This window comes from Gasterosteus aculeatus, chromosome 1 (genome assembly GCF_964276395.1).
Source record: "Gasterosteus aculeatus chromosome 1, fGasAcu3.hap1.1, whole genome shotgun sequence".
Taxonomy (NCBI): Eukaryota; Metazoa; Chordata; class Actinopteri; order Perciformes; family Gasterosteidae; genus Gasterosteus; species Gasterosteus aculeatus.
In genome coordinates, this window is record NC_135688.1 from 21,021,571 (window position 1) to 21,048,391 (window position 26,821).

Sequence of the window (26,821 nt, forward strand, 5' to 3'; positions counted from 1 at the left end):
GACTGTAGTAGCAGTAGTAGCAATCTGAGTAACGGAAGGACTGCGATGAAAATGGTAAGGATAAATCTAACAGTCTAGTAGTCAGATGTACACTGTCGTACAAATATATGTTCGCTCCATGATCCGTGTTTCCTCGCAATAGTCTAACGTTACATCCGTTCTCATGCGCATGCGCGTCTGGCTCTTCGCGGTTGCGCCAACTGGTAGAGGATGTTGCTAGCAGCTTCTGTAGATGCACAAGCTTTCAAACAACAATAACATAAACCAAATTTGCATCTCTACTAACCCGGATTTGAGGAGTATACGTAAGGAACGCTATCAGAAACTGTGCATTGGACCGCGTCACGCCGAATATCCTTCAGTTCTTTCGGCTTTGTTGACAATGGATGCGCAGAGGTTTGCAGATCTACAAGGCTACTTTTTGCAGGAGCAGAAGCAAGAATCATGGCTGGCCAGCTAGGCCGCAGATGGATTTTGTAGCTAACAGCAACAATCTGTTGGCATAAAATACTGTGTGTAGGCTTGGCGAAGCTCAAGCAAAGTGGTGTTGAGAAGTCCGTGTGTCAATTGTACGCTTGTCGTTTATTTTTTGGACCACAACACAAGCTAATGAGACCGTTAGCTTCACAACCTTGACTGCTTTGCGTGTTGCCTTTTGGGTTAGCTCCTTTAGCCAGCTAACGATAGCTCGCATCGCTTGGCTAACCACCTCTGGTTACAAACATTTGATCAAAGACATTTAATACGGGATTTATCCTAATCGGTTTTTCTAGGGAAGGTATTTGTATTGCAAATTCCTTTAGCAACGTCTTCACCTGGATGAATGTGGGACAAAATGGAGACCCCGACGATTGTGTACGATTTGGATACCTCCGGGGGCTTAATGGAGGTGAGGTCGCTTTCCTCGAAAGCCTCAATGAATTGAATTTCTCCATTTTTGTTGATGCTTTGATGTATTTTCTGATTATATCAATTGTCGTTATCATTATACCCATAAAGCCCGCTGTCAAGCAGCTCTTGTCTAGCGAACTTAATAAATCGGGTTGATAATGGAGGCCTCAAATAAGCGTAACGGTAGCGCTCTCCCCTCTTAGCGTTTCACGGCACATAGCTGCTATATAGCTGCAGGTTTTTACAACAAGTTTGACGTGCAATCATTAGGGAGCTGTGATCTTTTACTAAAGAATGACAACTTTTACAGCAAATCCAAACACTGCTCGCGCCCCCGAAGTCAGAGGAGATAGAGAAGAGGAGTCGGAAGTTGGTGAGAGACGTCAGGAGGAGCGGCAGGGCCACCAACCACGACACCTGCGACAGTTGTCGGGAGGGGGGAGACTTGCTGTGCTGTGATCACTGTCCTGCAGCATTCCACCTCCAATGCTGGTGAGTGAGATATATTTGAACAAAGAAGTCACAACGCAAAGGAATATGTCAGGCAGCAGATGGACTACCTTGGAGTCTTTGCTAACGGCTAACAGTTAGTTGCTTGCTACCGCTCAATGCTGAGTGCCAACTTCCGTGGACGTTTCCCTCATGAAGTTTTATGTCCCACAGTCGTGGTCATGTGCATGTCACAGTGAACACGTGAATCGCTTTTTCGCCCTATAGATATTTACCTCTCGTTGTTCAGTTAATACACATCCGCTGTTATTGCATTGACCGTGGGTCCCATATCACTGAAGCCTCCCTCCGTGCGACTGAGCCGAGGAGGGCGGTAGCGAGCCCCAAAATAGCCTTTTGTAAAGATGCATTTTTAAATTCAATCTACTGCCTAGAATCTGCAATCACTCGAACCCCGAATTGCTCAGCACTCGCACATAAATTCAAACCTAATCTATAGGTGACATTTGTGGTAAACCTAAAGGCGAGTGCATCAACTCGAGGTTGAATGAATCTAATTCGATCCATGTCGGTAGCTACCGTTAACCGTTCTCATTCTTGGGGAAAACGTGTACCGCTTGATATGATTGCTCCTATCAGCAGAGAACCATTCCAGTCCTTGACGTCAATGAAACAAAATGTTTAAGACGCAAATGTTACAGATTCCTGAAGTTACATAGGTTAAAGACCGAAGGGGATAGAATTAGCTTGTAGTCCTCCGCTGCGGCCGCGGCCAGTGGAGCCGATGCTGCTAAAAATGGAGTCTGTTTACAATATGGCGACCTCCCTGTTTTTTTCTATTTCACCGCCATTTTACCAACCTTTAAATCCATCTTTTGAGAAAGGGGTTTACTATTGATACAGACTAATCTCTGTCGTTTTGAAATATGGCGCACTGCGATATGCTTGTTGGCTTTAGTAGTATCATCGGGGCACGTCTCCGTTGCCGCCTCGTGTCTCCCCGTCAAACATCTGCAGGCTTTATTATAATAACTTGTCAATTTGGAAGAGTTTAGATCTGTCACTTGAAAGCGAACAGACCGATATTATCCATATATGGTCATTAAGTACTTCATCTTCACAATTTTGAATTTTGTGATATCCCAGCAAAGAGGGTAGATACGGGCTGCTTTAATGTTCATTTTGTGAGATGTAGAATGTACATACGGTAACTTGATACGTTTATGATTTGGACATTTTGGGCTGTAGATGATAGACTTGGCTTCCGATGTGTTCTACCTGTTATAAATCAGTCATGACATTGACCGTGTTGATTTATAGTTATTCTTTCAGTAATTAGGCACAGGGCTTTTCGAAAAACATTTTATTAAATTACTTTAATACGAATATTTAGTCATGTAGATGAATTCATCTTCCAGCTTTTTTAAATACAAACATGAAGAAAATCAAAAATCGAGCATTGACATGTAATCTTTGAATAAATGCAATTGTCAGTTCACTAGATGTAACACTGTTACGTAGGAGAACTCTGCAGAGATATGCTTGTGACCACCTTTTAGATGAGGTTAGACAACATAATTGTGAAGCATAGTATCATGGCTGTGATCATGTACATTCCAGTGTTTCCCCTACCTGAATTACGAACAATGATATCCTAAATAAATTAAACAAATAATTGCAAGGGACACGGAGCGGGGCAAAGCATCGGGCTTGGTACGATGCGGTAGGGTTCAAGAAAATGTGTTCACCGGAAAGGCGCTCTGCACCATCTAGGGAGGTTGGCCTGGGGAGCTTCAACCGCTAGCAGGGCGATGTGCTCTGTGGTATGGCAACGCGATTTGTGACCGTTCTGCTGGGAGAGACGGGCCGGCCCGGGAGGAACACAGGGCCCTCCCCACCGAAGAGGCGGACCCACAGTCCGGAGGAACCAACCTTAGTTCAGGTCGAAAGTTAGTTGTGTTGTCTTTTTTTGACACACCGACTCGTTCACGTCCATTCGCTCTCTCATTCAGCTTCAAGCCAAAATGTTCCCACACCGGAGCTGTAGATTGCGGTTTAAAAACCAATTCCATTTGGACTTATTAATCCTTATTGGCTCGGCTTTAGACGTCACGAAAAAGAACACTTCATAACACAGTGGGTTCGCGCATTCCCTTCATCTGTGGGTGTGTGGAGACTAAGCCCCGCTTCCGGTTTCGACAAAGAAAACAGACAAGAGGACAGAGGCAGCACGATTGACTAAAATGTTTGTGACATTCATTTATATGTAAAATAAATAAAATGTATAGCAGCACCAAAAAAGATCACGCTCATTTTCACATATATCAATTATAGCGACAGACCTAGTAGGCCAGTACAATACTGTATTCATTTTCCTGCATTTGTTATCAACGTGATTTACCTTGTTACCTCAGCAATCCACCTCTCAGTGAAGAAATGCTTCCACCAGGGGAATGGATGTGTCATCGCTGCAATGTTCGAAAAAAGGTAAGTGACAACTCTTCTGTCACTCTGTTACACACATACCCCCGTCCAAGTTTACTGTCATGCCACTGGAAAAGTGTAGAGAAACGTATTTTCTTGTATGCTATACTAACTGATAAAACTGTCTTTTGGTCTTATGTTGCCATCAGAAGAGAGAGCAGAAAACTGATCAGACCAACGGCCTTCCTGAGAAGTCATCATCAAAGCGCTCCGTGTCCCCGGCCATAGAGCTTGAGCTCAACGCCGGACCCCTGCGGCTAGACGGCCTTCCCCCGGGGGCCGGAGCAGCAGGGCCCGGTCTACGAGTAGCCCAGGTACGCCTCTTGGACCGCAGGACCAGCAGCAGGCCGAGCAGCCGGCCTGGAACGCCAACCTCCAACACCTCGTCCACGCCAACCCCTTCAGAGGATCAGAACGACGGAGAGGAGGAAGCAGCAGAGCCCGAGGATGAAGTTCAGGGCTCAGAGCTTGAGGGCACAATGCTATCCGCTCCGACTCCACGCCTCCTTAAGAGGCCTTTTCAACTGCTAATAGCAGCCGCTATGGAGCGAAACCCTACGCAGTTCCAGTTGCCCAGTGAGCTCACCTGCACCACTGCACTACCAGGTCAGTTCATTCCTAATGATTTCTGACGCATTTACTGTCAATGTTATTATACTGTCAATGTTATGTTATTGTAAATATAATATGGTGATGGGGGAAAAATCCCCACTAAACTGCTGAACTGGAACAATTCTTTCAAAATTAATTTGTAACACACTTTTCACACCCTATACTACTTGTTGTTACAGCCTACATGCGCAAAGTCTGCAACTTCTGTCAGAGAAACAGATTTTACGAGGCTTGCTACAAAAATTATCTTGTTTTCATGACACCTGAGACAGAGAGAGTGTGTGTGTGTGTGTGTGTGTGTGTAAGAGAGAGGCGCGTGAGTGACGGAGGGAGCAGGGAAAGAAAATGGAGCTGAACGAATACGCTGCAAGATTTAAATAGCGTTAAAAAAATGCACCAGATGCAATGTGGGGCGACTGTGGATGAGTGGAGAGCAACTAACCCGCATGTCGATGTGTCCTTGGGCAACACACTTAATCCAACATTGCTCCTGTAGCTGCGACTACAGTGTTCCAATGTTAGTTACTGATGGGCAGGTGTCACTGTGTATGGTTCTCCTGTCATCAGTGTATGAATGGGTGTGAATGGGTGAATGATGTCATGTAGCGTCGTGGCGCAGGGCTTAGAGAAGGTGTGCTGGGAAGCACAAGGTTGATTCCAGGCTGCCCCATGTTCCATGTCGAAGTGTCCCTGAGCAAGACACCTAACCCCTAATTGCTCCCTGGGCAAAATGTGAAAAAGCCATGGGTTTAAAGTGTAATGTAAGTCGCTTTGGATAAAAGCGCCTGCTAAATGACCTGTAATGTAATGTAATGGTCGGAAGACTAGAAAAGCGCTATACAAGTACAGTCCATTTACCATTTACAATGTGTGGCGGCCAGTGTTGAATCTGCCTATGTGTGGGAAACACAAGTTTTTGAGGAATAAAACCGCACTGTATCGAGAATCTAAGTCTGTTATTAATTACATCATAACCCCAATAATTGAATCGTAAAATGCCGAAGGATTCCCACACAGACTCCCTTTGTAAGAACAAAGTAATTATAAATAGGACTGGGTAAATTAAGCACTTCAAATACGTGATGGCATGAATATAACTGAGTTGGATTGTTTGGATTTCTAGGAAGCAGTAAACGGAGGAGAAAAGAGGAGCTCTTAGGAAAGCCGTTCAGGAGGCCACAGCATGAGCTGGATCCCAATGGTCTCGTCCCACTACCAGTCAAAGTCTGCTTTTCATGCAACAGGTTAGAACAACGTTCAATTATTTGCATCATTTTATGCATCCATTGCACAGACCTGAAATGGCTGATGTCTTGTATTTCCCTTTGACAGGAGTTGCAGGTTGGCTCCACTGATCCAGTGTGACTACTGTCCTCTGCTGTTCCACATGGACTGTCTGAACCCTCCGCTCACAGCTTTACCTGCTGGCAAATGGATGTGTCCAAACCATATTGAACATTTAGTGGTAAGACCCATGCTCTTGGCTAAAATGTTAAACAGCTTTTTGGTCATTTCCCTTTTCTAATATTTGTCTGATATGCAGCTGAATCAGAGAAGCCTGAGCCTGTCCAGTCGCTGTCAGCTGTTTGACCATTTCCAGGACAGGATGTCCCAGCACGCAGTCAAGTTGGACTTCCTGCGTAGAGTCCATCGGCAGAACGCACCCAATCGGCGCACAATCCACCACCTCAATAAGAAGACCATCAAGGTAGCATGGCTGGTTCAGTGGGAGGGTTTGGACACCCTGGTGGTGGACGGTTGTTGTGGCGGCTTTTGGTTTTTCTCCGAGGGTTAGGGTATGCTGTTGAGGGGCATCCCGAAGAGTTTGTGCCTGATTGATGCAATTACTGATTGTTGTTGTCTTCTAAAACTGATTATGTTAAATGCTTTATGCTGACCAAACAAACAATGGAACAGGCAACTCTGAAAATAACACTGCAAAAAATAGTTTCTTCAAAAGAATTCTATCACAGTACCAAGAGTATTCAAACCCAATTCCTGTGGAAGGTACCCTGTTCCCTCAAAGACTTAACAAATGCAGGAAATGTTTGGTTGAAACAAATATGTTAAATATACTTCCCACAATCACTGTTTGTGACTCAGGTGCCAGATGCCATCAAGTCCCAGTACCAGAATCCTCCCCTCATGCTAACTCCAGCGGGGGTGCGCCAGTTGGAGCTGGTCTGTAGCGGTGTGCCTGACCACCAGCCTTCAAAGCATCCCACGTCAGAGGCTGAGCAGCAGGAGGTAGGCAGGCTGCAACATGACACAGTTTGCCGAATAACAGTTGTCATTTGTAATCGTTCTAACAAGAGTGCATCTTGCACGCTCTGTCTAAATAATGTTCTGTGTTAACAGTGGCTTCAGGACGTCATCGCCCTCCAGTGCAGCATTATGCGACACCTATCCATCAAACAGAAGGCTGTATCCTCAATGACTGCCCTGTCATCCGCAACGGCATCAGAGGACCGGGGTTCTGAGAAGAAAACCACTGCTAAATCATGCATAACATCTGAGGGGATGAAAACATTTTTTGAAAGGACTTCTTCCCTGGACCTTTGCTCTGAACCGTGCAGTACACCCAATGACCCTCAGGGGGGCCCTCTTTCAAGGGACATGCTTTCAGAGCTGGGTGTCTGTAAGTGCAACACACCTCCATGTCAAAACTGTAGGAAATCCAACGGACCTCTAGCAGAGGAGTGTCAGCCCCCCAAAGCCAACGGACCTGTCGACTGTAATCGTGCCTCAGACTCTTGCAGGCAGGCTGAGCTGCAGCACCGCCTGAAGCCCACAACAATACCCCCAGTCTCAGCTCTTGCCTCTGGGCTAGTGAACCACATTGCAGCAGAAACTGTTAAAAAGGAGCCTGAGAGTTCTGCAGTTGCCGGTACTCAGCAAAACTGTCCCAATGCCCTGACAATTTGGCCCCATAGCGACAAGCAGAACCACAGCAGCCAGGCGGAGCTCCAGAGGGAGTTTATCAATGAAAACCCCACCTACTCCATCACCAGCAGTGCCCGCTCAGGCCCAGTGACTAAAGGAAACCAGCAGCTCGACCCAACCAAGCTGGGATCAGCATCGCCCACTCCAGGTACACACCGCTGATCTAACAAACTGCTCACTATAGGCTTCTCGTGTTCATTTGAGGTTCTGCAGGGATTATTGCAAAAGTAAGCCTATATACTAGCCCAGCGGTTTCCAAACTCAAGAATGCCGCGGCCCAATTTGAAATCTGAAAATCTTTCGCGGCCCACCCAAACCTTTAATCACAACTCTTATCAAAACATAATGATTAAATGACCTTAAGAATTTAACCAAAATCAAACATCCGCAAACAAAAGTCCGTCTCGCGCGAGCAAAAGTTTGTCTCCGCAAGGTATTTGCTCGCTTGCGAAACGTGAACTTTGTTGCTCGCGAGGAGAATCTCTGCTCGCGCTTGAAGGAGTTTTCTACGCGCTCGCTGTTGTTCTTTCTGACAGTAAGGTGGAGACGGTGCTTTCAGGGTCCGATCGATGCTGCGAGGTGCGTCGGCTCCCCTCGCCATCCACGCCTTAAATCTTCGGCTGCTTTTAGAATAACTTATTTTCCCGGTTAAGATGGTTCAGCTACTGTAGAGAAAAGGGCACCGTCTCTCGCTCTTTAATCTCATGAAGTGCTCCGCGAGAACGACAGCTTTGTTTCTCCGACGCGCCCTGAAACAAGCTCCATATCTCACGCGCTTGAGTGCCGCTCAGCATCTCGCCGTCAAAGACCGAGCTTTGTCATGTTTGGCAGAGCGCCTTGAGCGCTGTGTACAACCAGTATGGATTAACCAATATATAAAAGGCGCTCCGAATTATAAGGCACTGTCGTTTTTTGAGAAAATTAAAGCCTTTTAAGTGCGCCTTGGAGTGCGGAAAATGCGGTATATTTACTTTACTACTACAAGAGGGCGCCTCGTTTGTTGAACAACGACAGGTGGACAAGAGCAGCCGTTTCGAGCGAGAGCCTTTTTGTTTTATTAATCTGTCCGTTTAAATTGTTTGTGCTTCATCAACTAATGTTTCACATAACTAATGTGCCGCATCATAAATATTTTTATATTAATTTCAAACTTTAAAAAAATTAAAATGAAAAAACAATTTATTGTAAATGACCTCTCGCGGCCCACCTGCAGTACCTATGGGCAATATTTGGTCTGCTAAATGAAAATGGGAACAAAATAACTCTTGTATTCTGTCTTTGGTGTTTAGAATGGGAATTTTACATTCACTCAAGGTGAACCTTTTTTTTTTTTCTATAAATACTTTGCATTTCAATAAGTTGCAGATGTTTTTTGTAGAAGATTATGGCCTATATAACTGGGAACTGTGCAGTTTACCTCTGTACACAACACCTAGTGGCAGCTCCACTCCCAAATCCCAGAAAACCCTAGATGTAGAGCCGCAGGATGTGTGGGAAACATGGAGTGAAAAAATGAATTCCAAACGAGTATGCTTGTGATTACATGAAATAAGTCAAGAACAGATTTCCCTGTACTGTGATAATCTTCATTCTTGCGTTGGTCATATAACTTGTTTGTTTGTTATATTATTTGGAATAGTTTGCAAAGATGGAACAGTCATAGTTCTCATAATTACTGTCAGCATCTTCTTAGGATGTTGCTACCTCTTTTGATTTCTCTTTTCTCTGTCAATGGTTTAAGCTTGAGGTCATATTTGTGTGTTGGAAAGGTAAAGTTCAGGTCTGCCTAGAGCAGAATGTGTCAGTTTTAAGTTCTTCAAAATACTCCATCCATTCTTATTTTGTAGAGGCCTGTTGCATATAGACTGTGGTCCTTTTCTGTAGCCGGTTTGGCGTGTTAAAGCATTTCCACGCTACACTACCCCTCGCTTTCGCTGAAATACTTTATAGTGTAATATTGCTCAACAACTCCCTCTTGTTAGTGGCTAACATTTCCCAGTTATTTCATGTGTCAGCAGCATATCAGTTATTTGACCAACAGTGGGAGAGGAGAAAACTAATGGAACTGAATGTGCTGCAGTTGAGTTTAGTAGTATGACTATTTTTTTCCTTTTGTACACACATATTTAAATAGCATGATCAGTCACAGTTCTTTGACAATGAGCCCCCCCCTCAGCATGTTTTTCATTTACAGACCTAAAAGCTGGTGCTGAATTAGTAGGCTCACTGCTTCCCAGTGCTCTCTCCTCCATGGCCAACCTGTCCAGCTGGACATCCCTGGAGGATCCAAAAGATGACGAAAGAGGTAAGTGTTCCCCCTCAATAGGAACATGTGACCACACAGAGCTAGTGGGTTTTTTGTATGCATGTCATGCTGTGATGAATCAAAGTAACTAATGGTCCTGGTTAGGGATTGAGCTGGACAAACTGGATGCAGAGATGATCAAGCTCCTGGCCTGGCAGAGGATCCAACAGCTTTTCCCCCCCAAAGGGTCCACCACTCCGCCTCCCCCGGCCACCAGCGTTTCCCCCAAAAACACATCACCCTGCCCTGACAGTAAGGCACTGACTTACCACTGCTGACACTGCTATTCGGTTTTATTCACCATCTCATTTTCTGACTGGGCCTAGGTCCAAATATGGGTTGCAGTGGATGTTAGGCTGGCAAATTATTTGAGAATTAAAGATCTATATCGGCAGTACACCTTTTTTAGTCTGACTGCTCATATTTTGATAACTGCAGCATGTAGCTTTAAGGATGATTATACATTTTGCAATTATAATATAGCTCCTAACCTCTATTCAATTAATTAGGGTCCTCGCTACGACTAGTTGTAGAGGAACCTATTGTATTTTAATGAATTGTTCTTTTCTCTAAGGAATTTTCCCTTTTTGAGGCCTTTTATCATATTCAAAAAGTTGTTAAATTTGGCATGCATATCAGAACTGGTGAAAAATGTGATAATTTTAGGGTCTCTCATTTGGGTATAAAGAAATGTCTCCATAGAAATTTGAAAAGTACCAAACTAGGCTAGTTTTTTCCCCCGATGCACGATTGACAATTGGCACACATGTGCTCACAAAAAAGTCAATCATGGTATGCAAATACACCTAACTAGATTTTCCGCGATTTTGAATTTTGTGAAAAACACGATATCGCCCATTTCTCCTAAACGCCAGGTCCAATTGTCTGAAATTTTTTTCTGTGGATCATTATTGGGTTAATGTCCGTCCAAAGATTGTGTTGATATCGCATTGTTTTGAGAAGATATTGCCTAATGAACTTCGCAAGGGGTGTGGCTTAATCTTGCATGACTCATAACTTCGAAAATGATTTGGCCTGCCCTCACCAAACTTGTAACACATGTGGACATTGAACCCCTGAACACAACTTAATTTTTTGAGAATATTTGAATAGGGGGCGCTGCAATTAATCGTTGAAAATATGCCCTTTTGGCCTATTTTGAGAGTTTTTGCCGGAAGAAATTCCAAACTATGTGCGTAGGGAGCATTTTCAAAATCCACCATTCAGCATGAAAATTGAAGTTGTTTTAACTCAACCATACTTTATCTAATCTGCTCCATATTTCTCATATAGCATGAACTTCTCACCCTGTAGACATCCATATGATCATTTTTAACCTTAGTCATTGCGCCACCTGGTGACAACAGGAAGATGAATGTTTTTTTGTTTTTTTTACACCCTGCTCCTCATAGGTTATGCTCCTCAAAGGTTAATCTGATCCCTCTCATAATTTCTTAGCAGAGAGGTAAGACCTTGATAATGCTTCACTGTGATTATTATAAGAATCCAATAATTGGTGGCGAGAAGGTGCATTGACAAAGTTGATCCTTCGCCAAGAACAACTAAACCTAAAGAACAAAAAAAAGAACATCTACTCCACATTGTCGGATTCTTTCCAATTTACACATGTTTGATGAGACTCAGGGCCTGAAGATATGTAAAGCTGAATCAAGTCATAGTGCCACCTACTGGTAACAGGAAGTCCAATTTTCTAGTATCCAGTAAAAAACGAAGGTGGCATTTCGAGATTCATTTGAAAAAAGGGACATCAGAATGTCCTGGTTATCACCGGGTGACACCTTGGGGATGTGTACTCTCTGCCTGAAGTGGAAATACTGTGTAACTATTAGTTGTTTCCTTTTAAATCTAATCTGAAATTGACCAGATGTAGTCTTGTGACTGATATTTTGGCTCATGTATATTATTTTGGAGAGGTTTTAATTTTGGAATGGTACATCAGAATGTCCGGTTTATCCCTGAGTAACACCCTGGAGATGTGTACTCTCTGCCTTAAGTGGAATTACTGTGTAACTATTGATTTTTTTCCTTTTTAAATCTAAAATGAAATTGACCAGATGTAGTCTTGTGATTGACATATTGATATATTTTCAGAGGCTTTCATCTTGGAATAGTACATCAGAACGTCCTGCTCATCCCTTGGTGACACCTTTGGTAATGTGTACTATCCGTTTAAAGTGAAATGATCACGTAACTATTGATAGTTTCCTTTTTAAATACCATCTGAAATTGATTAGAGGGTTGGTGAATGAGATTTAAGAGAACGTTTGGTAATGTATGACATTTCGCGTCGCTCCACGCGGATAACGACGACTGACTCTTGGACATTCTGTCTGACGGCTGCAGGATTTCTTGGCTGCTTTTCTACCCGTCCGGCCATTCCCCCAACATGCTAAGTAGCGAGGAACCGTCCAAAGCTGCTTGCAGCTTTAATTTAATTTCTTATTGTCTCTGAGAGCTTTACAGTCTGTAGATATGAGACATCCTCTGTCCAGAAACCCTCACACTGGCACAGGGAAAAACTACGCCATAAGGGAGATGTACCAATTTGTAGAGAGATCTTGTTGCAAGATCTCCAGAACTTTGGTTTTTGAATCATCATTTTTTAATCATTTTGTGCATATCTACAAGGCCATCAGGCGACCTGAAATCGGGCTAAGTATCTTTTCTTTAAACCAAGCTAGTCTGCTAAATTTGTTGTTGATTCTAGTGTTTTAAATTAATTTGATTGCTGATTTGAGTTCTCTCTGTTTGAAGTTATTTTGGTTGCTAGTTTGCTTAAGCGCTGTCCGTTTTTTAGTGCCAGTTGTTGTTATAGACTATTAAGTTAACTGCTAGCGGGCCCTCTTAACTTTGCTAGGTTTGACCTGATCTGAGTCTGTTTTGCCTTCTCTTCTGAAGCAGAAAAGACTTTAATCCTTAAATTCTCAGTTTATCAAAACACCACATGGTGATAGTTCACTGATTAGGGTGTCAAGTGATTGGTGTTTTGCATTTTGAGGAGTTTCTGCCGAGGCCAATCGACCTTTTGTCTCCTAAACGACGGGGAGTGGTCAGCGCAGGGATAGCAGACCTCCACTAACGAGGGAGTACTTAACTAGAGGTTGAGTGAAGCGTTTGCATAACCTCGCAGCACGAAGACGAGCAGAACAAAGACAAGGGAGTCTTTTGTGGAGTCTTCAGGGAAGCTGAATGCGGCACCTTCTTCTGCTATATTTAATAATGTGTTTGACCCCTTTACCTGTACCTGTTCGAATCTCTTTCCCGCAGATACTACAGGCCTCGGGCTAGATCTGCTCTCTATCGTAACCTCCTCTCTCACCTATCCCACCCGCTCCACACATGTCCAGCACCTCGTCACAGGAGGCCTCTGGAACTGCCAGTCAGCTACTCGCAAGGCAGACTTCATCTCCGGCTTCGCTATCGAGCAGTCGCTTGACTTCCTCGCTCTCACCGAGACCTGGATCACACCTGAGAACACATCTACCCCAGCCACTCTCTCCTCCGCCTTCTCCTTCAGCCACACAGCCAGGTCCACTGGTAGGGTTGGTGGCACAGGTTTACTCATTTCACCCAAATGGAGCTTTTCTCTCTACCCTCTTCCACCGTCCACCCCACATTCTTTCGGATTCCATGCTGTAACAGTTACTCACCCAGTACGACTACATATAGTTGCCTCTTACACCTACTTTCTTCCTTCTCTCTGTCACTCAGTCGCTCTCCTCCTACTCACAAAGCCTTGACTCACCTTGACTACATCTTCACCAGAAACTGCTCTACCACTAACCTCTCTGTAACTCCACTTCATGTGTCTGACCATTTCTTCATCTCTTACTCTCTCCCACTCTCTATAACTAACGACCCTGCCCCATTGACTGACTCTGTACCTGTTTGTCGCAATATTCGCTCTCTCTCTCTCTCTCCTCCCTGGCATCCTCTGTTCTATCAGCTCTCCCTTCAACCTGACTCCTTCTCACTCTTGGATCCGAAGGCTGCTGCAGAGACTCTTCTCTCAACTCTTTCCTCTCTAGACTCTCTCTGCCCTCTTACTGGCAAATCCCCTCCGGCTCCATGGCTGTCTCAACCGGTGCGTGCCATGAGAGCCACCATGCGAGCTCTGGAAAGGAGATGGCGTAAATGTAAACAACCTGATGACCTGCTTGAGTTTCAATCTCTTCTCTCCTCTTTTTCCACTTCTATCTCTGCTGCCAAAAGCTCTTTCTACCAATCCAGAATTGAATCTTCATTTTCTAACCCCAAAAAACATTTCGATCTCTCCAACCTCCTTGAATCCCCCAGTCCTCCTCCCGCCTTCTTCCTCTATCGCCCTCACTTTCCTCTTTCACCCCCCGTCTCCTAACCAAATTCTTACCCTAGTAACCTCTGCCCGTCTGACCACCTGCCCTCTTGACCCCATTCCATCACATCTTCTACAATCTATTGCTCCTGACCTTCTTCCTTTCCTCACCTGTCTCATCAACAATGCTCTGTTATCTGGCTGTTTTTCCAATTATCTGAAGGAGTTAACCCTCTCCTGAAGAAACCTACCCTCAACCCCTTCTGAAGAACACAACTACAGACCTGTCTCTCTTCTTCCCTTTTTGTCCAAAACGTGCGATCTTTAACCAACTCTCCTCCTATCTCCACCATAACAACCTCCTTGACAGTCAAGCTTCAAGGCAGGCCATTCCACAGAGACTGCTCTCCTTGCTGTCTCAGAGCAACTCCACACTGCTAGAGCCGCCTCTCTGTCCTCATTCTTCTGGACCTCTCCGCTGCATTTGACATAGTCAACCACCAGATCCTTATTTCCTCCCTCCCTCCCAATTCCTCCCAGGAATTTGGTGTCTCAGGCTCTGCTCTCGTCCTACCTCGACCGCCGCACGTACTGGGTAACCTGGCGAGGATCTGTGTTGGAACCTTGTCCTCTTACTACTGGAGTTCCTCAGGGTTCCGTCCTGGGTCCCCTCCTCTTCTTGCTCTACACCAACTCTCTCGGCGCTGTCATTCGCTCGCATGGCTTCTCCTATCACAGCTATGCCGATGACACCCAACTAATTCTCTCCTTCCCTCACACCCAAGTGACTGCACGGATCTCTGCCTGTCTGACTGACCTGTCTCAGTGGATGTCCACCCACCATCTGAAAATCAACCCCGACAAGACTGAACTACTTCTCTTTCCGGGAAAAGATTCTCTGACCCAGGACTTGACGGTCAACTTTGGCAACTCCGTGCTAACGCCCACTTTAACCGTCAGGAACCTCGGCGTCACACTCGACAGCCAACTTTCCTTGACTCCCAACATCACTGCGACAACACGATCCTGTAGATACACGCTCTACAACATCAGGAGAATATGTCCCCTTCTCACTCAGAAGGCAGCGCAGCGCATTCAGGCTCTTGTCATCTCCCGCCTGGACTACTGCAACTCCCTCCTGGCAGGTCTCCCCGTTACCACCATTCGATCTCTGCAGCTCATCCAGAATGCAGCAGCTCGACTGGTCTTTAACCTTCCGAAATTCCCCCACACTACTCCACTCCTCCGCTCTCTTCACTGGCTACCAGTGGCTGCCCGCATTCAGTGCAAAACATAAGTGCTCACGTACCATGCTGTGAAAGGATCGAGTCCAGCTTCCATCCAGGACATGGTCAAACCCTACATCCCGACCCGCACTTTCCGCTCTGCATCCGCAAAACTTCTTGTCCCTCCCTCACTGAGAGCAAAACACTCGACTAGACCACGACTTTGCTGTCCTTGCTTCGAAATGGTGGAACGAGCTCTCTGAAGACACCAGGACCGCAGAGAGCATTCGCATTTTCCGCCGCAAACTAAAGACACACCTCTTTAGACTCTACCTTGACTAAAAAAAGACTAACAAATTGAAGCGCTTAAATTGTACTTTTAATGGCACTTATCTATAGAAAAGTGTAACTTTGCTTATTTGATGAAATCACACTTTCTTGTTTCTTGATCTTCTGAGTTTGTATCCCTATGGTTGAATGCACTTATTGTAAGTCGCTTTGGATAAAAGCGTCAGCTAAATGACATGTAATGTAATAACTGTGCCATTTGCATATTGTCATGTACCAAACTATTTATTCCACTTTTATATCATTAATAGTGTTCACAGGGTAGGGAATTTACATATATTCGGGGCAATTTTTGCCCCCACTGACCAGGGGCATTTTATAAGAAATTGGGGGCATTTTTTGAAACTTGTGAAATAACATTTAACCGTTGTTAAAAATAATAAATATACTTATTTGGGCTTCCTGTATATGCACCTGTCATCAAATGGCAGTAATAAGGCAGTAGTGTTTCTCAGATTTTTTTTTATCCAAAAAGAACAATATAAATCAATCAAGACAATTTTTTATTTTTTTTGATTTGTAGTTTCTAGCGTTGAGCAATATGTGAAGCAATATCAACCAGCTTGATCATTCTGCAGAACGCTGTCTTTGCATCCGATTCACAGGTTCCACAGCTGGCTTTCTGTTATGGAGCAGATTCTTTAAAAATAACACATTTAAACCTTGAACCGCAATCATTCGCGGAGCTGGTTGACAGCAATGTTGGCAGTGCGTTGTCGGCAAGTTCGAGTCCCTCGAGACGCTTGCAGAAAATGCGGGTGGTTCTCTTGTCTTCCTCCACCCCAAGCTAATCGATCTTTCATTTTTCGATGGTCGAGGGGTGCGTGGTTTTCTTCTTTTGAACCAAAGATGGTGATGGACACTGGGTATGCTCTCCTGCACTCACAGGTCTGATCAAGAAGCGCTCCTTTTCTTCTTCTTTTTTTTCTTTTTTTTTTTTTTTTTGAACATTTGATTCTTCCCGCACGCGCAACATCAGTCAAGGCGAGAATCAAAACAGTCTATGGCAACTTGACGGGGTTATTACAGCTACAATGTTTTTGACAAGTTAACTAAAATTGTAATTATTGTTGGAGAAAATTATGGGGGCATTTCTTGCCCCCTCTCCTCGTGATATCAGGGGCAAAATGATATCTCTTGGGGGCCCTTTGCCCTCGTATATTTCCGACGCTGAGTGTTCAATACATTTTATACATAGGTGTATGTCTTCTTTTTTAAATCAACCCACACTTATGTATTTTACTATTAAAAATACATTTTATTCACGATTCCTCGGTGAAGGATTGGCCGTTTCCAGGGGATTGACCGCACGGTTTAGATAACCAGGATCAACAGAGCAGTTTCATTGGAAGGGTCATGCTAGCGAACATTAGGCTGACACGTAACCTTTGAACCTTCCACCAAAGATCAAACTCTTCTAAAGAGCCACGGGAGTGCTCGTACAGTCTTGTATTACAGCGTTGTTTTCCAGCAAACAAACACATTTCATGGCAAATTGCTAATGCAAGGGACATAATCAACTAGGACTACAACTAATGATTATTTTGATAATCGATTTATTCCGTCATTTTATTTCTTCCACGAATCTGATAAGAAAACAGCATTAAAAAGCTTTAATTTCCAACCCTTTATTCTAAAATAGAACTGCAAATTCAAATTGCAAAAATACTTCAGAAAGGGCAGGTCGCTCCTAGAACGTAGTAATAATTTATAAAAAATAAAGGAAAAAAAACCAAACACGATTTGTTTTAACGTCAGACCTTGTTCTCTACACTACGCGCACACTCACAAAGTGTATAAATGTTATAAACAAATAACCAAGTTCTATGAGATTAATTTAAAATGGCATTTGTAAATAAAATTAAGAGGCTTCTTAAGCCTAGTTTATGCTTCTGCGTTTTCAGAGCGACGCAGACGCAAGACCCCCTTGCGTGCCTTTTCACACCTCCTTGCGTGATTCGAGCCATTTTTCTAGGCTTTTGCCGGTCGAGAGGTGAACAAAGTTGTGGAGGAAAATACGGGACAAATGTGTCCGCGATGAAAAGCAGCAGTGGCGATGCACGGGGCAATAAAGTCTATGATAAATAAATAGACGTGACTCTCTAGGTTGTCTTCAACAAAAACACGTTACTCCGCCTGTTGTTCTGGCGGTGAATTGCTCTGCAACACACGCAGAACCATGATTTGAAATGAGTGCGTCGACGCAACGACGCAGAAGCATGCGCCAGTCTTTAGTTAGCCACGCTGGTTTATTTGAGCACCGTGTCACAGGCACAACATCAACTACAGTATAATCTATGTATTTATGTTTTTTTATGTGTTTAGCCCAAAGTAGGATGAAGTTATTCCAAATAGCTAAGTCGTCCAATTCTCCTCATGAATTTGGTCATGGAGTGTTTTTGAGTTGTATTTGAAGCATGTAAAATGTGGGTCTGTATTCTTTTTATCCCCGGTTCTGTTTCATTTGACGTGGAACATCACACTATTCTTTCGTGATTAGTTTATGGTAAGACACGTTTTATTGCACATGTGTGGAAAGTAACTTTTGTCGTTCCATTCACCATGATAACACATCTTTTGTAGATACCCAGACGCTGTCCTAACAATCTTACCCCTTTAAACATCAAAGAGGACTTCATTTCAAACATCACTGACAACTTAAATGAGTTCATAGAAAAAGTTAAAAGATGTCATTTCATTTTAAATACAGAGCCCTTTTCTGAAAGTATTTCCGAAGTTCACGAGCTGAATGTCTTCCTACCAGGTCAGAAGAAGGTGCAAGCCCGAGCTGTGTTCTACCCTCTGACAGTGAAGGCAGACGCTGTCAACATGTGCTATAGGACATTATACATAGGATCAGGTAAGACCTGCTGACTCACTCTGGCAACTGGCCTAAACTTGTTTAGTTTCATGCTTTTTTTTTTCATAATTTCAAATATAATTATTTTTTAGGCCAAAAAAAAATTTAAAGGTGCTTGTATTTTGTTTGGATCTTCCCAACCATAATGGCTTGTGACCCGTTTTTAACCCTGTGATGGACAACATGGTCAGAATGGACCCACATGAATGGTTTTAAAAATTCTATATTTTTGCCTGCATTGTGAATGTTATATGCCTGTTATATGTACCTTGTTTTGATAAAAACAAACTAGATGTTGATGTCCTGCCAGTGGCACACAGCTTTTTTATATTTATATTAACGAGCGAGACACAGGTCCACAGAGACACAACTATTCAATCCTGCATTCACACACCCAGGCTGAATTCAAATTGTGAAATTTGCTTAGGATGGTTCCTGACTGAGTAAAATGACCTGGTAGTAGAGTAATTGGCCGCCATCATAAGAGCTGTTTATGTTCTGCGCAAAGGAGCCTCAATCAGGCATGAAAATCCCTCACCTTTCGGCGAAATTCGCCGTTTTGTAACCAAAATAGGTGACCTACGTGAATCGTGTAGATTGGATGAGTTTTTTTCGGGGGGCGGGGGGGTATTCATATTCAGTGAACTGCGAACAGGTGCGCGTGTCAGAAGGGAGCGCGAGATTCGGTGAATTGCGAACAGGGTGAGTGATGGTTTTAATATTTTCTGGTATATCTAAGTTAAGTTACCCAGGAGCTTTGTTGACATAGACTTGGCTAACGTTAGCTACAGCTTGATGAATTGAGTCATTTAACACTGCAGGAGAGAACGCGACGTTGGCCAGCTAGTTAAAGCTCCGGTGGAAAATGATTAGCTAACGCTACCACTACCCCCCCCCCGTCAACGAATGACTCGAAGAAAGATTTGTTCATTTTACTGAATGACATTCAGTCTTACCACCCCCCAATTCTTCCCTACTTAGCTCCTTTGCTAGATAACTTGGGGGGGGGGGGTAAACACATTCATCCATTGACGGCAAAAACGACACCGGCCAACTGAACAACTGTTCACCTCTGTTTATGGCTGTTATCACCGCGGTTTTCTTTTTCCTAAATACTGATGAATTCTCCTAACCATATTACATTACAGCTATTGAAAATGTTGAGCATTAGGTTTCAAAAGTCATCTACATCAGAGGGTTAAGGAAAGGAATTCCCGGTGTGACAACTTCTCATTGGATGTGTCCATTAATTGCCCCCTTTTGAGCTGAAGAGTGAGTCTTATTAGAGCAGCCTTTTTAAAGGCTCAAATAATTAAAACTGTCGTATTTTTGCATTAAGAAAATACAGAAGTAAAACTAATAATACAATTTGATGTATCATTTATGAACCATCAGAAAGCGCTTGTGACCTTGTGAGGAGTATCAATCCCCACGTTGGAAAACACTTTTTTAAAGATTTGGTTGGTTTTCCTCAAAGTAAGGTATTCAAAAAATATTCTATTTGTATCTGCACCAAAACTGTATTAAATTATATAGGACAATACCCACCACTGAATTATAGAATTCTAAAGACACAGCAGCAAAATAAATGTTAAGTGTAATTTTCTGACAATACTGAAACAATGTAATTGAACTATGTCTGAATTGAGCATTATTTGTATGTTTCCATATAACAAACTCTCCACTATTCTAATGTTTTTGTGAAGGTGCTGACATGGATGTGTGCCTTGCAAATTATGGTCGTTGCAACTACGTATCGGGGAAACACGCCTGTATTTTCTATGATGAGGTAGGGGCTTGCGCTGCTTGAATGTATGTGTGTTTATATGTTCTAAAATCATATAAAATATATTTCAGTTATTCAATGCAAAAGGTATGTGTGTGTGTAAATTATATATATATATATATATATATATATATATATATATATATATATATATATAATCTTTTTTATTATAATTATTTCTGATAATAATGGCTTACAGCTAATGAAAACACAAGTCAGTTTTAGCACTGGTATCAGGAAACCCCGAAACGATAATCATCCCTAGTAGATAATTGTAAACATTAAAAAAAAACTTTCTTGGGGCCTAATTGGAGCAACACTGTATGCCTTGGAATTCTCATTGTCAGTTTAAAGCCTAGTTTATGCTTCTGCGTTTTCAGAGAGGCGCTTGCGTGCCTTTTCACACCTCTTTGCGTGCGTCGAACCCTTTTTCTAGGCTTGCGTCGAAAGCAACGCAAGGCTGCGATTGGTCTGCTAACTACATCCTTTCCGAAGTCTCACATTTCCGCTTTCATAGCACAATATTAATTTATTCAAACATCGACAAATATAGTAGATACAGGCAGCATTTGGGAGACAAAAAACCACGAATTTCTGTTTATTATTATTATTATTAAAACCAAGAATGTTTACGAGAGAATGGATCAGATTGAAGAGCTTTTGTCGGAAGGATTGCGTAAATATGACCACTTCTACAAGCCGTCATTGGCCACTATTCTAATGATGCCTGATCTGATGCCTCCGGATTCATGGAGGGAGATCTCCGCAAACGTCGATTTGCCTATGATAAATGAAACTATAAACGACTTCCACACACAAAGACGTGACTCTAGGTCGTCTTCGACAAAAAACGTTACCCCACCTATTGTTCTGGCGGTGAATTGCTCTGCAACACACGCAAGCCTTTTTGAACCAGGAATTTAAACAAGTGCGTCGACACAACTGTGCATAGAGAGGCAGAAGCATGCGCCAGCCTTTAAGTACTACATTTTTCTCACTTTTTCATGTGTACACAGAGATTTAACAAATTCTTTGGTCGTGGAAATTTAGTTTGAAGTCATGGAAAAGTCATGGAAATCCATCGGTCAAAATGTTTATTTAATTATATTTACAGTATACTTAAAAATACATTTGTTTAATGTCGCCGATCGTCGTTCTGTGCTTCTTTTTTTTCTTAAACGTATCTGTTCCCCTGAACAGTAGTATTGGGGGAAAACATAAATATGTGTAGCCTTGTGAGGATTGTGAAGCAAAGCCCATTCAAGACTTTGAGGGAAATTTTCAAGAAGTGGTGCTTCAGTCAGGGCTACAAGAGGCACCACACACAGATGGATCCAGGACATGGTATATAACGGTCGCATTCCTTATGTTGAATCACTCTTGATCAGAGATATCGTCAGAAGCGTCTTACCTGTGCAAAGGAGAAAAAGGACTGCAAGTACATTTTGCATTTCATTTTGTAATCAAGGTCCCAGAGTCTGGAGAAAGGGGGAAGGCACACTATCCAAGGTGCTTGAGGTCCAAGTTTCCTTAGTCAGTGATGATTTGGGGGGGGCACCCCCCTAATATAATGGGTGGGGAAACGCTGATGATTCATTTTGTGTGTGTTTCTCCTTTTCTAGAATACCAAGCATTATGAGTTGCTAAACTACAGCGAGCATGGCACCACAGTTGACAACGTCCTCTACTCGTGTGACTTCTCTGAGAAGGCCTCTCCATCTCCACCAAGTGGCCTGGTGGCCAAAGTCCAGGGCGTCATACGTTAGTACCTTTCATTCTCTCATTATAGTGTGTGTAGTTTGCAGGGTTGTCAGTGAGACTGTCACAATTATTTTTGCTACAGAGTCCGGAATAGATTTAAACAGTGCTCCCTTTCCTTTCCAAAAATCACAGCTGACATCTTCCACAGTGCCTTCTGTCAGAGGCAGGATGAGTATGGTGTTGTAAATGTAAACACACACACCCATCGAAGAGGTACAATTAATGATACAGAAGAAGTGAACCATTAAAAGTACACGCTACTTTTGCTAATGGAAACCAAAAAGATGGATTTAGGGGAGCCATGTCCATGTTGATGAAATGCTCAATAATTATATATTAGTATGACATCTTTTTAGTCTTGTTTTCATTGTCAAATTAGGTGAAATCCCTTTTCTCTTTGAATGTTTAGTGCTTATAGTGCCTGCATTGCTCAACTTGCTAAGAACCTTGTTTTTTTTAAGCTCTTAACACTTGATGTCATCATCATCATGTCATCATCACTGACAGGAGCGACCATACACAGTGCTGACTGTCCATCAGGAACTAACATTCCCACACTGTAGTCCCAGCTTTTTTGAGCAATGTCTTGCCCAAGGCCACACCAAAATGCAGGGAGAGATAAACTACCATACAAAGATTGACATATCATTTTGTTTTTTTATTGTGATTTGCTGCTCATTGACAGTGATATTGTTTTGCATTGTAAAATGACGCAATAATAAGCCAGTTGTCCATGTTTTCTCGATTCAGGTCGCACAAAGAAGCGCGAGGAGGACAGGGGTCAAAGGTCTTTTGCGGGTCCGCTGCCGGTGGGCGGAGTGATGAACAGCCAGCATCAGGGCCGCGGCGAGCTGTCATGCAGCTGCAAGACGAGCAGCTCCAGCTTGATTGGTGGTAGCGGGGCGGGTTGGGAGGGTACGGCCCTGCTCCATCATGGCAGCTACATCAAACTGGGTTGCCTCCAGTTTGTCTTTAGCATCACAGAGTTCGCCAGTAAGCAGCCCAAAGAGGAGCAGACCACTGTACTCGCCGTCAGCACCACCACCACCACCACCACCAGCAGTAGCAGCAGCGTGGCCAGTAACACCACCAGCACCACCCCCCCACCCAACACTGCCACAGCGAGCAGCCCCTCCAGCCAGGATGAGACCGACTTTGAGACTGTCCCTTCCCACCAAGTGCCCGTACTGCGCTCTGACTCTATTCCATAACCTACACAGGAAAATAAACTCCCTCAGTTTGTCTTGTTGCACCTTCCTAGTCACAATGAAGGGAACGTTGCACAGCCGGTTGGAAAAACTTTCATTTTTAATAGTTTATATCTTTGCATGAACTTGAAGTATTATTGACAATCTTCTTTTGTGACTGACCAGTCCCCTTCTGTTCACAGAACATCAGGACTTTGAGAGAACATTATTTACCGATGCTCGACTTTTCTTTGGCCATTATAATGGTCATGTATGGTGTTACATTATTTTGGCAGTCAGCCCATTTAGCACAAACCTTTTATTTTGTAGTAATGAATTCCATACATTCTACTTTCTTTTGCTGCTTTTGCACCATAGGTAGCTATATATGTATGAAATCATACATGCTTACATGTATGTGTGTATATATATATATATATATATATATATATATATAATTCATTGCTTCTCAATTGGAGAACTGATGGATTTCATCTAGATTTACCATTGTTTGGTTTTTAACTGTACAGTTCATGGAATTTGTGATACTGTGTTGAGTACCAGAAGTTTTGTGATGAAGCTTGTTCTTAGTCTGTACTTTTCGCTGTAGTCAATCTGTAAATACCGTATTTTAGCACTCATTTTAACATCTTGTGGTGCTCTGTATATAAGCACTCTTTGTCTGTACCTCCTTGCCTGTTCAAACATGTAAATACAGAAAGATTTTCTAAGAACAAACCCAAACAATTTGTCTCCTCTGTCATTTCCTGGCTTTAGACACTGGTAAAGGTTATAACTTTAAGTTATATGTTTTTATGCTTTCTTCACTATTAAGGCGTTTGCAGGCTGAGAAAAGGCTTAAAAATGCACAGAACACAAGAATGCATTAGTTCAGTGTTCTCCTCAAACTAGCACCTCAGGAAAGTACATTTATCTGTTTTATGATGGTATCATGGTTTGTGAATAGTTTTCCAACCTTTTTTGTTCAAACTAAGTTTTGGTGCATTCTTGACTATTAAGGCGTTTGCAGGCCAAGAGAAAGCTGAAAACGCACAGAACACAAGAATGCATTGGTTAACAGTGTTTACCTAAAACTAGCACCTCAGGAAAGTACATGTATCTGTTTTATGATGGTATCATGGTTTGTGAATAGTTTTCCAACCTTTTTTGTTCAAACTAAGTTTTGGTGCATTCTTGACTATTAAGGCGTTTGCAGGCCGAGAGAAAGCTGAAAACGCACAGAACACAAGAATGCATTGGTTAACGGTGTTTACCTAAAACTAGCACCTCAGGAAAGTACATTTATCTGTTTTATGATGGTATCACGGTTTGTGAATAGTTTTCCAACCTTTTTTGTTCAAACTAAGTTTTGGTGCATTCTTGACTATTAAGGCGTTTGCAGGCCGAGAGAAAGCTGAAAACGCACAGAACACAAGAATGCATTGGTTAACGGTGTTTACCTAAAACTAGCACCTCAGGAAAGTACATTTATCTGTTTTATGATGGTATCACGGTTTGTGAATAGTTTTCCAACCTTTTTTGTTCAAACTAAGTTTTGGTGCATTCTTGACTATTAAGGCGTTTGCAGGCCGAGAGAAAGCTGAAAACGCACAGAACACAAGAATGCATTGGTTAACAGTGTTTACCTAAAACTAGCACCTCAGGAAAGTACATTTATCTGTTTTATGATGGTATCATGGTTTGTGAATAGTTTTCCAACCTTTTTTGTTCAAACTAAGTTTTGGTGCATTCTTGACTATTAAGTTGTTTGCAGGCCGAGAGAAAGCTGAAAACGCACATAACACAAGAATGCATTGGTTAACAGTGTTTACCTAAAACTAGCACCTCAGGAAAGTACATGTATCTGTTTTATGATGGTATCATGGTTTGTGAATAGTTTTCCAACCTTTTTTGTTCAAACTAAGTTTTGGTGCATTCTTGACTATTAAGGCGTTTGCAGGCCGAGAGAAAGCTGAAAACGCACAGAACACAAGAATGCATTGGTTAACAGTGTTTACCTAAAACTAGCACCTCAGGAAAGTACATTTATCTGTTTTATGATGGTATCATGGTTTGTGAATAGTTTTCCAACCTTTTTTGTTCAAACTAAGTTTTGGTGCATTCTTGACTATTAAGGCGTTTGCAGGCCGAGAGAAAGCTGAAAACGCACAGAACACAAGAATGCATTGGTTAACAGTGTTTACCTAAAACTAGCACCTCAGGAAAGTACATTTATCTGTTTTATGATGGTATCATGGTTTGTGAATAGTTTTCCAACCTTTTTTGTTCGAACTAAGTTTTGGTGCATTCATGACTATTAAGGCGTTTGCAGGCCGAGAGAAAGCTGAAAACGCACAGAACACAAGAATGCATTGGTTAACAGTGTTTACCTAAAACTAGCACCTCAGGAAAGTACATTTATCTGTTTTATGATGGTATCATGGTTTGTGAATAGTTTTCCAACCTTTTTTGTTCAAACTAAGTTTTGGTGCATTCTTGACTATTAAGGCGTTTGCAGGCCAAGAGAAAGCTGAAAACGCACAGAACACAAGAATGCATTGGTTAACAGTGTTTACCTAAAACTAGCACCTCAGGAAAGTACATGTATCTGTTTTATGATGGTATCATGGTTTGTGAATAGTTTTCCAACCTTTTTTGTTCAAACTAAGTTTTGGTGCATTCTTGACTATTAAGGCGTTTGCAGGCCGAGAGAAAGCTGAAAACGCACAGAACACAAGAATGCATTGGTTAACGGTGTTTACCTAAAACTAGCACCTCAGGAAAGTACATTTATCTGTTTTATGATGGTATCACGGTTTGTGAATAGTTTTCCAACCTTTTTTGTTCAAACTAAGTTTTGGTGCATTCTTGACTATTAAGGCGTTTGCAGGCCGAGAGAAAGCTGAAAACGCACAGAACACAAGAATGCATTGGTTAACGGTGTTTACCTAAAACTAGCACCTCAGGAAAGTACATTTATCTGTTTTATGATGGTATCACGGTTTGTGAATAGTTTTCCAACCTTTTTTGTTCAAACTAAGTTTTGGTGCATTCTTGACTATTAAGGCGTTTGCAGGCCGAGAGAAAGCTGAAAACGCACAGAACACAAGAATGCATTGGTTAACAGTGTTTACCTAAAACTAGCACCTCAGGAAAGTACATTTATCTGTTTTATGATGGTATCATGGTTTGTGAATAGTTTTCCAACCTTTTTTGTTCAAACTAAGTTTTGGTGCATTCTTGACTATTAAGTTGTTTGCAGGCCGAGAGAAAGCTGAAAACGCACATAACACAAGAATGCATTGGTTAACAGTGTTTACCTAAAACTAGCACCTCAGGAAAGTACATGTATCTGTTTTATGATGGTATCATGGTTTGTGAATAGTTTTCCAACCTTTTTTGTTCAAACTAAGTTTTGGTGCATTCTTGACTATTAAGGCGTTTGCAGGCCGAGAGAAAGCTGAAAACGCACAGAACACAAGAATGCATTGGTTAACAGTGTTTACCTAAAACTAGCACCTCAGGAAAGTACATTTATCTGTTTTATGATGGTATCATGGTTTGTGAATAGTTTTCCAACCTTTTTTGTTCAAACTAAGTTTTGGTGCATTCTTGACTATTAAGGCGTTTGCAGGCCGAGAGAAAGCTGAAAA

General features: G+C 42.5%; 1 protein-coding gene across 2 annotated transcripts; it reads left to right on the top strand.

Annotated features, from left to right (window-relative positions):
- On the top strand, positions 1-23,912 carry phf12b (PHD finger protein 12b). 2 transcript variants are annotated; one of them, XM_078098882.1, is made up of 16 exons: positions 162-889; positions 1,202-1,383; positions 3,756-3,828; positions 3,975-4,431; positions 5,561-5,681; positions 5,770-5,902; positions 5,981-6,145; positions 6,541-6,684; positions 6,796-7,528; positions 9,575-9,685; positions 9,791-9,937; positions 18,339-18,434; positions 20,141-20,223; positions 21,843-21,981; positions 22,114-22,194; positions 22,732-23,912. In XM_078098882.1, the coding sequence occupies exons 1-16, from the start codon at positions 824-826 to the stop codon at positions 23,190-23,192; spliced, it is 3,192 nt and encodes a 1,063-aa protein (XP_077955008.1). In that variant the 5' UTR covers positions 162-823; the 3' UTR covers positions 23,193-23,912. The 2 variants fall into 2 exon arrangements, with proteins under 2 accessions (XP_040050043.1, XP_077955008.1); XM_040194109.2 differs by lacking the exon at positions 22,114-22,194 and having other exon boundaries at positions 1-889.
- The last annotated feature ends 2,909 nt before the right edge of the window (positions 23,913-26,821 follow it).

Bases quoted from the DNA above. Each gene is read 5' to 3' on its own strand.
- phf12b (XM_078098882.1), top strand. From the start codon at position 824: ATGTGGGACAAAATGGAGACCCCGACGATTGTGTACGATTTGGATACC. The intron at 4,432-5,560 runs GTCAGTTCATTC...TTGGATTTCTAG, and splicing joins CTGCACCACTGCACTACCAG to GAAGCAGTAAACGGAGGAGA. The intron at 7,529-9,574 runs GTACACACCGCT...TTTCATTTACAG, and splicing joins ATCAGCATCGCCCACTCCAG to ACCTAAAAGCTGGTGCTGAA.